Source organism: Rhinatrema bivittatum, chromosome 4, assembly GCF_901001135.1.
Source record: "Rhinatrema bivittatum chromosome 4, aRhiBiv1.1, whole genome shotgun sequence".
NCBI lineage: Eukaryota > Metazoa > Chordata > Amphibia > Gymnophiona > Rhinatrematidae > Rhinatrema > Rhinatrema bivittatum.
Genome location: NC_042618.1, coordinates 166,661,411 through 166,676,261, shown reverse-complemented (window position 1 = coordinate 166,676,261; position 14,851 = coordinate 166,661,411). Strand labels below are relative to the sequence as shown.

The 14,851-nt window shown below is 44.5% G+C and overlaps 1 protein-coding gene across 4 annotated transcripts in view; it reads left to right on the top strand.

The window, feature by feature from the left end:
• Window positions 1-2,612: 2,612 nt before the first annotated feature.
• Window positions 2,613-14,851, top strand: part of CANT1 (calcium activated nucleotidase 1) — a 31,354-nt gene continuing 19,115 nt past the window's right edge. The window contains exon 1 of one of the 4 annotated variants that reach the window (XM_029599146.1): window positions 2,613-2,762. Coding sequence is in view for 1 of the 4 variants with exons in the window: in XM_029599145.1 (XP_029455005.1) it covers window positions 5,721-5,732 (12 nt within the window). In the remaining 3 variants the exon portion in view is untranslated. Of the gene's footprint in view, window positions 2,763-2,805; window positions 2,943-5,500; window positions 5,733-14,851 lie in introns of those variants that run through there. The other 3 variants (XM_029599148.1, XM_029599147.1, XM_029599145.1) reach the window with 3 other exon arrangements.

The following is a 14,851-nucleotide window of genomic DNA, read 5'->3' as shown; positions in this document are numbered from 1 at the left end:
AATAGAGAAAGGCTGGCCCGCCTCTCTCTATTGTGCTCCAGAGTGTACAAAGTTGGATATGCACATGGAGCCAGTGTGCCTTGGGGATAAGCACATGAAGCCCATCCAGAAGAGGGAGACAATGTCTGTCACTGAGCAGTTCTGGCACAGCTCTCCTCTCGTATTTTTATTTTGAGGCCTTCAGTAGGAAATCTGTTCTCAAAGGCAATGGCACATAGAGCTCCTGAGGGAAGCAGTCCCTGCCCCCTCACTTGGCACTCCTGAGCGAATAAAGGTTTCCATTCACTTTCCCTGACTGAAAGGTGGAGCGAGGCTACCAGCACTGCACCGTACTCTGCCAGCGATAGAATGAAGCTGCCGGAAGTGTATCGGATAGTGTGACACAGAACCATTCAGGCAAGGGGTTGCAGGATCCAGCAGGCTTACAGAAAGGGGGTTGGTTGTTTGGGCAGGCCAGAGTGCACTTTGAGTGCCCCTGATTTTCTGCAGAAGATTTTTCAAGATTCTGCGGCAATTATGTGGAAATCTGCATATTTTTGCACATATTTGCAATTTAAATAAATCAATTCTATATAGATTTTTTTTTACTTAATACAAATCATTTTCTGACATTTTTGTGTCCAATTAATTTATTTGTTTTTTTATTAGAGGAAAAGGGATCTTAGTGATTAAGGCTGGGGAGGAAGGAGGGAAAGAGATCTAGAATGGGAAGAAAGAAGATTGCAGAGGAGAAAAATGAAGAAGGAATATTAGGTGGGAGGGGTAGGGCGTAAGAGACGGAGAAGGGTACAGAGAGAAGAGAGGATGGTGGATTCAGGGAGGATAAGGAATGGGAAGAAAGGAGGAAGAGGAGGGAAGAGAAATCAGGAGTGGGGAGGAGGAGGGAAGATCGGGGAAGAGGTGGGAAGAAAGGGGGGATGGGGTGGAAGAGGAGGGAAGATTGGGCTGAAGAAGAGATGAGGAAAGAGAGAGGAATAGGGATGGGGGTGAAGGAAGAAAGGAAGATCGTAATCCCTATAAAAGAATCAATCTCAAAAACAATGGAATACTGGGACAGTTGCCTATTAGAAATTAAACTTTTCCTCAACAGTCTAAACCTTGTACTCAATGCTTCGAAAACAGAATTCCTGCTCATATCACCGGAAAACAATAACACACTTCCTAAACCACCCACACTCCTTCAAACAACCCACGTAAGAGACTTAGGAGCCATCCTAGACAATCGTCTCAACCTCAAAACATTCATTAACCAAACCACCAAAGATTGCTTCTACAAATTACATATCCTGAAAAGAATAAAACCGCTGTTTCACACTCAGGACTTCAGAACAATCTTGCAAGCAATAATCTTTTCCAAACTAGATTATTGCAACTCATTACTATTAGGCTTCCCAGCTTCTTACACCAAACCTTTACAAATGGTTCAGAACTCTGCAGCCAGAGTCCTTACAAATTCCAGGAAAATTGACCACATTTCACCTATTCTCAAAAACCTCCATTGGCTTCCGATCCACTATAGAATCATGTACAAAACCATTAACATCATTTACAAAACTATCAACCAACACACGCAACTCGACCTACAAATACCACTTAAAAAATTCACCTCCGCCAGGCCTATCAGGGAACACTACAAAGAGTCACTCCAAATTCCAAAGGCCAAAACCTACCAACATAAATCCTTGAGTCTCAGAGCCTTCTCATCAGCAGGTCCAGCTCTCTGGAACTCGATCCCACCTGATTTGAGACAAGAGCCATGCTCTTTAACATTTAGGAAAAGACTAAAAACTTGGCTTTTCAAAAAAGCATTTCCAAGCCTTGAATAAAACCTCCTCTCACTAGCACTAACTCTTATGCAATAATGGAATGTAAACACGAATCAACCAACCTCAAACCCTCTCTCACTAATTCCTGCTGAATATTTATCATACTATTACCATTCACAACTGTGTCATATTTATTCATTTGATTACCTATGTACCGTTTCATAGTCTTATTTTTTTCACTTGCTATTCTAATGTATCAATAGGCTGAAATGTAAATATTGTGCTGTTCAATTTCTCCCCTTCCATCCCGTTTATTTTCCTTGTTTTTTGTAACTTTCCCTCTCCCTTTTTCTGATTCACTGTATTTAAAGTTCAAGGTTCTTATTGAAAATATTGATTTTTACGTTAGGTTATGCTTTACACTCCTTGTTATTTGTAAACCGGGTTGATGTGATGCCTATCGTGAAACTCGGTATAACAAAAACAAACAATAAATAAATAAATAAATAAGTAAGACTCAGCCACCCATCCCCTCTTTCCCTTATCCCCCTTCCAAAACCCCTTTGATCTCTTCACTCTACTGCTTTCATGTCCTCCTCCCAACAAATCCATCACCTACCCTGGTTCCCGCCTCGGTTCACTCCCTCCCCCAACCCCCCACCCCAGTTCCCTCCTCCTTCAAACCTCCCACTCACCTGGTTTCCCCCCCCCCCCCTTCACTCTCCCCACCCACCCCAGGAATCCCGCATATTCCCCTGTTCACTCACCGCCCCCTCCCCCGCATCCCCTTACTCATCGGCTCCTGTCATTTCCTAACGGGGGACGGCAGCCTGGCAGCTCCTCCCCCGCCGGCGTCTGATTGGCAGCGCTTGGAAGCACGAGGTGCAGAGTCCGGCGCTCAGGGCCTGGCAGGGAAGGAGGGAGGAGGAGGCGCCGGAGGAGCTGCCAGGCTGCCGTCCTCGTCCTCCTCCTGCTGTTTCGGCATGATAGGAGCCGGTGAGTAAAGGAGGGGGTGAGAGAGAGTTGACTGTGCCGGCCGCTGCCACCGATGTTTTTCTTCCGGGGCGGACAGGAGAGGGGAAATGAACTGTCCGCTGCCACTCAATGCTTTCGTTTTCAAAAAGGCCCCCGGGTCTCCCGCGGCGAAGGCCGACTTTGCGGCCCTGATCATTAGCGGTATTATGCGATTGATGCGAGCGTTATTTTGTCCCGTCTTACGGTGTACAGACTGGTTCAGTGCTGCTGCCTTACTGGTGTTACGCTGCCTCCTTCTTCATCTGCTTCACGCTGGCGTATGGAAGATCAGCCTGATCTTCGTTGGCATTTGCTTTCTGTTCTTACTTCCATTGCATTCCCGTGGATATTTCCGACATTAACACTAATGAGCGGATGTCCTGATCCCAGGGTCTGAGAGCTGCAGATAGAAGAGCACGGACTGAGAGGAATTTCGAGTTAGAAATAAGACCTGCCTCATTGTTTTTACATCCCCCCCCCCCCCCCCAATCTGCAAAGTCTGAGAAACTCCCGGCTCTTATGAGCTGAGCCAATTGCTCGTGGTGTTGTACCATGGATGTCAGTTGGGCACTTGCTGTTTGTCTTGGGTATATGTTGCTGTTTTATGTAGGTTCTTAGTTAAAGGTCCAGTGAGCCAAGCCTTTCTTTTTTGGCTAACTGCAGAAGAATCTGGAGAGGGTGATTAAGGGCCTTCTTGCTGGGTGTTGCTGTGTAGTTAGCAATGTAAGGAAAACTGGGACATGCTGTGTTTTCTGGTTACTTATCCCATCCAAACACTATGGCAGTTTTTCTCAGTTCTCTCTTGGAGGCACACTTAACTGGTATCGTTTTCAGGATATCTGTAATAAATATGCTTGAGATGGAATTCCATAGCTTGGACACCTAGTGTATGGAAATCTCTCATGCAATCCTTAAAACTCAACTGGCTATGTGTGCCTCCATGAGAGGGTTGGGAAAACACTGCACAATGGAATCTGTTTCTAATTCTGTATCAGAAAATTGCTTTGTCAAGCTGGCTGTGTTTCTTTACCTGTACCATAAAAACTGAATCATGCTTTGGCCGCTCGCCCCTAAGAATGGAGCATTAGCTGAATTCTATCTCAGGCACCCCCTGGCTCACAGGGATGGGCAGTGTGAGGTGTTGCATTTTTGTCATGTTGCATTCTGGAATATGATTTAAAATAGGACCATAAACTGCAGGTAGATGGGAGTTTTAAAAAGCCGAGCTGTGGTGCTATCTGTGACTAGGCATTAATACCAATCAGGTGGGGGGGTGTCAGCATCCTGCTGGAGTCTCTCTGTGAGCAGGAGGCAGCAGCAGCAGCTTCTCTTATCCAGTCTTTTTCATTATCTTACTGGGGACAAAGTTTGCTTGGTATCACACACTGAACAGAACCTGTTTTCTTAACAGATAAAAAATGCAGTTGTATTTAACCCCTTCTCTTGCTTTGAATGTTGAACATCCTCACCTTGAGCTTAAAGAGCAGAATGTAAGAAGCTGAGGATGAGGGAAGTTGCTGGAGATTACCTTTGGCAGATACAGATTGTAATTGGCTGTGGTCAGCTTTGTGCCTTCTCAGTGCTAGTTACTCTGATTTGTAAAGGCATCACAGATTATGAGACCTAGAGACTGCAGCCAAACATATCCATAGAGCTGGAAGCCTGTTGCTGTGCCTCTGAACATCTGGCATTCACTCCTTACACAGCAGGAGCCCTAGAAGGGCATGGTAGAGTTTGTGGGGAGTCTATGCCCTGGTGAAGTTCAGGGGATTTGAGGGGTTCAGTGGGTGTATGTAAGCATAGTCTCTGCTGTGTCTCGGGCTTCCACAGATTGTTAGTCGCAGTAACTCTGGTTTTGTGCTTGTAAACAATTTGTTACTCACATAGCCATAACAGGAGCTAAAAAAAAACAACCCCAAAAAACCAAACAAACCAGTCATTGAGGCTAGGGAGGGAAGAGGAGAGGGTGATACTTGTACTGTACCTAAAATTGTTTTAAGGCCTGGACGAGTCAGAGGTGTATTTTTCATTTCCATTTTTGAATATGAACTTGCCTAAAGCAGGATATACCAGTCCCTTCAGAGTCACCTGTCTGCCTTCAGAAATCTGCTAACAGGGTGCTCATGTGTAGGCGTGTCTTGTCCCCCAATGCCCCATGATATTTTGTCTAGGGGAAGCCATGGCCAGTCTCCTCTGGACAAGTATTTGGGACTCTGATGGCTTGCGGCTGCTCCTCAGAGCCTCAGCTGGGTGGCCTGTATTTATTTATTATTCCACTCTATCAGGCACATCAAAGCGGATAACATTCAGGTACTGTAGGTATTTCTCTGTCCCCAATGGGCTCACCATCTAAGTTTGCACTTGAGGCAATGGAGGGAGAAGTGACTTGCCCCAGGTCACAAGGGGCAACAGCAGGATTTGAATCCTGGTTGCCCTGATTCACAGCACGAGCAATGATTGAGTCCCTGGGATTCAAACGATTTTTTTCTGCAATCGAATTCAGCCAGCTGAAGGACTTGTTAAATGGCCTGGATCTTACTTTTGAGGCTGTTATGCTGTCAGTCTGTCTGAGCTTCCAGGGTTAATAGCTCCTTAAGAGAAGCAGGTTCGGCCAGCAGCGAGTACCTGTCCCCAATGCAGGTGACGTGTCCTTAATGGCATTTCCACATCCTGGAGGAGCCTCACCCTTCAGTTGCTGCTTAACCAGTTTCTCCCCCTCCCTCCATCCAGCAAAGAGTCTGTACATTTCTGTACAAAGACTGAGGCTAAGAAACCAGCAGGAGTATGCCGAGTTTTTCCAACCTTGTCTCCCGCTAAATAATCCCAAGACTCTTCTGGAGTACTGCAAAAGATGAATTCAGAGGTCTTCAAAGCCATGGAAAAGTAAGAGGCCTCGGCGCCAGAGTCTGGGAGGGCACAGCTGGAGCGGTTAACCTTTGTATGTGGACTCTGGTAAGCAGAGTTTACGCTTCAGTTCATGAGACAGGTTACCTAGAGGGTCTGTGGGCTGCGCATGTGATAGTGATCCAGTTACCCCACTCCCCTCACACCTGTCTCTTTACTCTTTCACCCCACCACATTCCTCTATTTCTTTTTTTTAAATCAATATTTATTGAACCACTGCCTTTCACAATTGATAAGAAAAGTAAAATACAACCATAGCATATTACAAAATCAGCAGAACACAGCAATCATAGTAGACCATACATTTTTTTCAGCTTAATACTCCTGACCGAACCCCAGCACCCCATAATGAAATGAAAATAGAAGCAGGAAGTAGGCATCCATACACAAACATAGTAAAACACAGGGATCTTTAGGTAAAACAGTGTCAGCAACATTGTCAATTATATTTATCATCTCCCCCAATAACTCTGCACCTGATCACAGTTCCACCAGGCACCATCAATGTGTGGATATTATTTTATGTAGTTTTTCAGGTGTCATATGCTAGCAAAATAATACTTTTATAACTTGTCAGTAATCTGTGCAGAAAAAGAGCTCAGGATTAAGAAAAGAGTCTTATACTTCAACAATTTTGAAGGGGGATGAATTTCTAGATACTTCCAGATGAATAAGCTTACTTAACACACAATGACGCACCCGAAGACAAGAATATCTTTATATTTCAAATCTTTTTTTTTATTAAACCTTTCATACACAAGAACATTACAAACAACATGGAAAGGAAAAGAGTAAGCGACTACATTGGTGTACTCTTCCCACTATTTGCACCGTACAAACAATATCTTTATATACAACACGATTATAGGATTACTAGCAAGTGTACCCGTTCTATGCCTGGGCGGTGAGCCTTTTTATTGGCACATATGCTCTTGCATGGAAGCATTAGCTGAAAAGGAAAAACAAAATTGTTTTCACCCAGGGCAAGGAACGTGGAGGCACATTTGCTAAAGCGAGGGCTGGCAAAGTTTATTTACCAAGCTGTCTCTCGCACTCCCCCACACCCCCTCTCCTTTCTCACACACACATTCTCTCTCACAAGCATCCCCCTGCCTGCTCTCTTACCTCCCATGCTCTCTGTCATCCCCCCTCACACACACATTCTCTCTCTCACCGGCATCCCCCCCCCATGCTCTCTCACACCCTCCTGCTCTCTCACACACTCCCCTCCACCACACATTCTCTCTCACCGGCATGCCACGGGACCCGCACCATTCGCTGCGAAGATGAAGGCCCGGTGTGTGCCAGTGCACCTCTCCGGGGCACCCTATGTAAATGGGCTGCTGTGGTAAAAAGGAGACACTAGCGCCTCCTCGGCAGCGGGAGCCCAGGAGAGGTGGCTGTCAGTGCAGGTTAGGAAAACAAATGCTCAATTTTACGAGCATCCATTTTCCTAACTGGTGACTTTTTTTTTTTAATTTTTTTTTCCTTACTCCTTTTTTCTGTTCCTCCAACTTAATATTGCCATGATATTAAGCCAGAGGAACAGAAAAGCAGTATTTTCTGCTTTTCTGTTAATTTTAGCGGCTCCTCAAGAATTAATGCCTGCTCTGGGGTGCACAATTTTTTATTTTTTTTTGGCATGGGGGGTAATAGTTAATAGCCTCATCAACATGAATTTACATGTGATGAGCGCTATTAGCTATGCACTGGTTAGGACACGCGTTTGGACGTGCTAATCCCCTTATTGCATAAGGGGTTTGGATGCGCGTGTTAAGTAGTGCACTCAGCCGAGCGCACTATATTGCATTGACCTGATAGTTTCTTGGATTCATGTCCATTATCAATCTTATATACCCTCCAAGAGGATTTATTTGCTTTCAGTAATTAAATGGTAAATCTGTAGCAAGCTTAGCATTTTCAATTATTAGCTTTACAACTGTCTTTGAAATCAGTAGGAACCCTTCCTTATTGTCAGCTTGCAGATTTCTTGAAGATATTAAATAAAATAAATGAATATTTATAAATAGCTTCACTGATTAAAAATCGCTCAGTGATGAACAGTATCGATATTTCCAACATTTCAATTAATTCACAAATAAAATAAAAATAATATATTTTTAAAAAATAACCTCGCATAACATTGCAGGACTCGATGCCTACATTTCTCAGTGTTCCGTTCTACGCCCTTGCCATAAAGGATTGAGACATTAAACCAAGTTTTCAACGCTATCGACTTCCTCCCTCAATTCAAGGGGGAGCTCATTCCACAACACTGGCGTAATACTGCCAAATGATCTTTTCAGCAGTTTTGATTGTCTCATACATTTTGCTGATGGAATTTGTAACTGAGATTTCCCTTTCCACCTTAAGCTCCTGCTTGTCTCATACCATTTCAATGTTTTCTTCAACTTTGCGGAACCAATTCCTTGCAGCCTTGAAAACCGGACTCGGGCATTTAAATTTACAACTTGACGATACTGGTAACCAAGTGGCCTAGCCGCGGTTGTTCTGCTGTACTTGCATCCCTGTCGGTGTGGGTTTCGAGTAAAGCACAGAACAGAAGCCCCCCCCCTGATCTCTGTTTTTGAATTTTCTTCTTGAACAGTTTGATGCAGATACCCCGATAATTGCTGAGTGTTTTGGGGTTTTTTTTAATATATTTATCCTCAGCTTTGACACTATCCATTTTATTGGACAGGCTGAAGGGCTGGGGAATTGAGGGAGGGGGACACTTCTCTCTTGGTTCCAGTTTTATCTGGAATTATGAATGTAATTTGTTCGCTTTGCTTTGTGCTCCCTTCAGGGCTATAACAAGGGGCTGTCCCCTCCGCAGCACTTTTTACTATTTATTTGCAGCCATTATGTTCTATACTAGATAGGAAATCTATAATGCTTAAAATCTATGCTGATGATATTCAGCTGTATTTTTTTTTCCATTGTCAAGTGTTACAAGAAATAAGATAGTTTGTCACTTAGACACTCTTGGATTTTCGCACTGTAGTACAAGCTTTTGGGCTTACAGTGATAGATTAATGTAAGTTATTATTTCTTAACGTGAAGACAGGTGGATCCAGAACAAGTGGGTTATGCACCTCTACCAGCAGATGGAGATGGAGAAAAGCTGACATCACGGTATATATACCCCTGCAGTGACATCAGCCTGCCAGTATTCTCCATCTCCAGCAGATGGTGAATGTGCACCTCCCTACTGAGGATTGCTTAAAGCTTTTTTAAAAGGAGAAAAGAAGAAAGAAAATTAATTTGCCCCACTCTCCTGTGGTGATACCCTCCCTCAGTTGAGAATTCCTGAGGTGATTGGAATTTCCCTCAGATGAGTGCCTTGGTCCGTAGCTGGTTTTCAGCCAACGTGGACTTAGATGTAAAAGACAGCTGAAAGGCAAGCGGGCACAGGAAGCCAAGTGTAGCAGTGACGGTCTATGCCCTCTCCCCCCACAGCCGGAGACTGATTCTATTCTCAACCAGGATGGGCTGAGCCCAGGTAAAGCAAAAAAAAAAAAAGAGAAAAGTGCAACAGAGAAGGAGTTTTGTAGGGATTCCTCCTTCCTCTGGTCTCCGTGCTTGGCTCGCCGATCCAATGGTTCCTTCCTGCCTCCAGGGGAGCTCAGGGGATGTAGGCAGCCGGGCGGGGTTGAGCAGCCTCTTTCCCTGCCCAGAGATGGCAAGGAAATGGACTGATTCAAGTGAAAATATGAAACCACTTTTGGCAAAAAGGCAGGAACGGTACACAGCTGTATTGCCCCCAGAGTCACTTGAAGGAACGGCTCCTGGCAAGACAAAGCTAGGGCCCCACTCCTAGACTTATCTCTGTTCACCACGTGGTATAGTCTGCGGTGGCATTTTCACACATTTTATTGTTTGCGTTAGGCTGCCCTCTTCAGGCCCGTCAGTTCTTGTGAGTGCATCTGGTTGCGCATCCAGTTGTGCATCCAGTTTTTGGGCGCCTAGTTGGATGCTTAGTTGGGCACCTGGTTGGACGTCCAGTTGGGTGGTGAACCTGGCCAAAAATCAGTCTTCAGCCATCTCAGTCGCAAGAGTATCTCTGTGTTCGATTCGACACGAAGCAGGGCAGGGTGTTCCTGCCAGAGGGTCATATTCAGAAGTTGATGACATAGGTGTGCCTATTGATGAACACAGTACGCCCAACATCGTGGTCTTGTCTATAGGTGCTCGGATTGATGCCAGCAACCCTGGACGTGGGGCTGTGGGCGAAGGCACATATGCATCCTCTTAGCACTTCCTGCAGTCTCGTTGGAGCCCACAGTCTCATTACAGGAAAAGACAATGTAAGAGCAGACTTTCTCAGCAGAGACTGGATCTAGGAGAATGGGAATTGTAAAGCAAGGCATTTCAGCTGATAGTGGATCGCTGGGGCTTTCCATGTCTGGACCTTCTGACGACGTCTTGCACTGCAAAGGTTCCTTGTTTCTTCAGTCGCAGGAGAGATCCAAAGGCTTTGGGCATCGATGTCCTTGTGCAGGAGTGGCCAGAGAGCTACAATAGCTCACTGCATTAAGGCCGTGTATGTGGCTGCTGAGCAGCCGTTGCCTACTCAGGTTGGGGCAGATTCCACAAGGGCTCAGGCAGTGTCATGGGCGGAGGTTAGATTGTTGTCTCCCATCATCATTTTGCTGAGTGGCGACGCTCTCCTACTTACACACCTTTTCCAGGTATTATCATCTGGGTGTGCAAGCCTGGGAGGACGCAGCCTTTGCACGTGCGGTTTTGACAGGACCGTGGGCAGCCTCCAGCCCTGTTCGGGACTAGCTTAGGTACGTCCCACTTGTTCTGGATCCACCTGTCTAAATGCTAACAAATGAGAAATTACTACTTAATTGATTGATTTTCTTTTCTTTAGTATAGACGGGTGGATCCACCTTCCCGCCCTTGGCTGCCGCCAGGTTGTGCTGTTGTCCTCCTGGTTGGCTGTGTGTTACAGGGGTTACTGGTAAGTGTTAATCCAGTCCCTAGACTAGTGTTTATACATTCTTTGTCTGAGCTCAGTGTTTTCCTGTTGGCTGAGTGCTGGAATGGTTGTCTGTTATTAATCAAGTTTTTGCTAGTTTGTCCACAGTTTGCTTTTGCAGAGAATACTGGCAGGCTGATGTCACTGCTGGAGTACACATACTGTGGTGTCAGCTTTGCTCAGTCTCCATCTGCTAGTAGAGTACATAACCTAAAAGTTCTGGATCCACCTGTCTATACTAAAGAAAAGGAAATTATCAGGTAAGTAGTAATTTCTCATTTATTGGGCTTCCTAAATCTTCCACACGTGCCCTCCAGATTATACAAAATTCTGCAGCATGTCTAATCGTTGGTAAAGACCCTTGAGTTCTTATGCTGGTACTAAAAAAAAAAAATTTCACTGGCTTCTAATGAAACAGTGAATTGAATTTAAAATATTGTTAATGATTTTTAAAACTTTAAAAACAGGATGGCCCAAATTATCTCTTGATTTTATTGAAAATGTATCTGCCCACTCATTCTTTATGGTCCCAAGGAAAATTTCTTCTTGATGTCCCTTCAATTGAGAGAGTTGTCTGTGTTTGGGTGCCTTGTCTTGTCCGTTCGTCTCTGCCTGATTCCTGGTTATGAGTTCTGCTATGGATACGGACTACTCTTCTGGACTTCTGTCTGCCTTGACCCCTGCTTGGATCCAGATACTAATTGTTTGCTGCCTGTCCCAACCTTGGTCTGGACCCAGATACCATTACTTGCTGCCAGCCCTAACTTCTTCCTGAGACTTGACTTTGTCTGATCACTCCCTATGGGTCTCTCGTCTAAGCCCCGGCGGCTCCTGGAACCCATGGGCTCTACCTGCTGGGAAGGGGGCTGATATAGGTGAAGCCCTAGCTCCAGTTCTAGTAAGTGTGAGTTCACCAGCTGTCAGCATGGACTTAATAGGTTCTCCTGCTGGGCTGCATCAACCATTTTCACACCATTTGCTGAGGCCATAAACTCAATGGACGCGTTTCCAGCTCAGGATATTTCAAGGTTGGTCTTCCAGGTCCAGCAGCAGCAAGACTAGCTCAACAATATGACTGGTATACTCTAAGGCCTGTAACCCGAATGGAATCCATGCAGGTTCATGCACCTGCACTGGTGACTCCTCTAGCTGTTCGTGCCCAGCATCTGGGATGCATGCCGCATCTCATGCCACCTTCCAGGTATGATGGGGATCTTAGGGCCTGCTGAGGTTTTATCAATCAGTGCAGGATGCATTTTGATCTACAGGCTGCCAGCTTTTCTTCGGACCGAACTACGGTGACCTTTACGCTATCTCTTCTGGCAGGTCCTACTCTAGTCTGGGCAGCACTCCTTTGGGAATGGAATGACCCTCAGGTGGAGAATTTGGACAACTTCCTCTGTCAATTTTGGCAGGTATTCAACACAACTTAGGCAAAAAAGAGATCTTCATGGCGTAGTGCGTCCAAGCCAATAAAGATCAAGATGAGACTCCAAATCTCTGAATAGACTAGCAATTAATAGTTAAACAGACCCTGCCAATTTGCCCTAATATGCACCCCTAAATATTTTAAATTATCTCGTGCCTATTTATTTTATTTTAATTTTTCTCCATTTGTAAAAAATGAAATAAAAGAAAATCATGTAAATAACTGAGAAGATTATATGCAGGATAATTACTTAAAGAAATACAATATTTTAACATTAACACAAACTAGTCGTCCCCCCCCCATCTCCAAAAGGGGGGAGAGCTGATAAAAGAAAATAACACGAAGAAAAAAAATCAAATAAGAGATAGCAACATCTAAACACACTGCCTATTAGATAATAATTCTTCCTAAGCCTTTATCTTTGAAGAAAATCTCTAAATGAAGAGGGTCAGTAAAACAAATGTATTCTTTTGATACATGATTAGACATTTGCATGAAAATTTAAGGAAGAAAGTGACTTTTAACTCTAGAACATTATGCTTCAACTGCAGAAACTGCTTTCTTTGACATTGTGTCTGTCATGGACTAGCCAGCTGGGTCTGGGGATTTCCCCTATAGACGTAGCACAAGGCTTCATGGCAGAGCAGAACAAGGTCTTCCGCCTGGCCAGCCACTTCCCCCTTGGGATGAGCCTGCAGGTTCTGGTGGCTGGCAAATTTTTTTTTTTAAATTAATATTTTATTAAGATTTTATCAATTTTTTTTATATCGATAAAATACATGAAATAAGGTTTTCACAAATACAAAGAAACAACCAACGCAATATGGATTATCAATCCAATATCTTTTCTCTAGTCCTCATTATAAACGGAGAGTGCTACACCAAGCAATAGTAAAGAAGAAACAAAATATCAGTTTCTTAAGAGAGACAACATTTTCTATTCTTTACATCAAATCCTCAACAATTCTCTAAATCACTCAGATTTCAACTCTTTATCAAGAAGAAAAGTTTTTCAAAATGTGTAGGATCATAGAAGATAAACTTATTTCCATTTAGAGTAATGCAACACTTGCATGGAAATTTAAGTAGGAATAAAGCACCTAACGACAAAACCCTTTCTTTTAAGCTGAGCATCTACCAAGTAGAAATAGAAGTCCGTGCATGGCTATAGACATAGTGCACAGTGTAACCACAGAAAGAATTACAGTGCGCCGGCATGAGTGACCGGGACAAATGTGGACCAAGGTGGGTTATGCATCAAAAATAAAATAATTTCACCATCTTCTAGGTTCTATGTCATACATCAAGGCTGATCCCCAGCGACCGGGTCTGGCAAACTCTGTACATAGGCTTTAGCTTCTACGGCAGAGATGAAAGATTTGGTGGACCCCAGGTAGGAGATGCGAAGCTGAGCCAGGTACAGGAGAGAGAATCTAATTTTCTTAGCAATGAGATCTGAACATGTTCCAGTGAATTCTTTGCGCTTAGCCGTAACACTTGGGGAGAAATCTTGAAACACCAATATCTTAGTGTTTTCATAAAGGAATTCCCTTTGTTTCTGGTAGTGTTGTAAAACCAGCGATTTATGGGCAAAATGCAAGAAGCGGGTGATTATCACCCTGGGACGTCGATTTTGTTCCCCGTCCGGTTTTCTGCCCTTGTGGTGTGCACGCTCAAACAGACCCCCTGATGGTGAGGCCAGCAACGGAACAAGGCCCAACAACCATGCTTCTAGTAGGCGAGGGAGGTCCACTTCTGTGAGCGCCTCTGGGAACCCCACAAACCTCAAATTATTGCGGCGAAGGGCCCCTGTGTCGTCTTCCACGAGGGCAACGCGTCCTTCCACCCATTCAATTTGGGAATCAAAGTCAGTGAGGGAAGCACGCACCTCTGCAATTTGTTCGGATAGCTGGTGCAAACCGATGTCTAGCGCAGCCACTACCGCGTGTGATATTTTTTCTTCCAGGGATTCAGCGGGTTGATTGTCCTCAGGATGTGCGGCGGTCATCTTGACGTCTGGGATCCTTGCTTTCTTTTTCTTTTCACGCCGTCCGGGTCGCCATAAGGGGAAAGAGAAATACTTGCACTGCAACACTGGGGCAGCGGGAATGCTGTAGCTATAGAGATGTCACGGGGAAAGCCTGGTAAGAGAAGATGGTGGAGGATTTATCCGGGGTGATGACCGGAGCTCAGTCTCGTAGCTGCCACTGAGCTCACCACATCACGTGACTCCCAAATCCTGTCTTTTAATACTAGAAATTGTTTTCTTGTCATCTGGGTGAGTCTAGCCACATCTGGAAAAACATGGACTTTCCTTCCGCAGAAGAGAAAATCCTTGTTTTTAAAATATCTTTGTAGGATTATATTTTTATCAATCTCACTATTGAAGGTTACTAAGAGGGTAGCCCTTGTAGAAATATCATCCATCGAAGGAGGAGGTATAGCCTAGTGGTTAGAGCAGTGGGCTGCAAACCAGGAGACCAGGGTTCAAGTCCCACTGTTGCTCCTTGTGACCTTGGGCAAGTCACTTTACCCTCCATTGCTTAGGTACAAAAACTTAGATTGTAAGCCCTCTGGGGATAGAGAAATACCTACAGTACCTGAATGTAAACTGATGTGATATCTCAGATCAGATGTCGGTATATAAAAATAATAAATTGAAGCTTTTAGAGAAGAAATTAAATTCAGGCTACCTCCCTGTATCATAACTACTCCAACCTCAGGACCCAAAGGACTAATTTTGGATCTAGG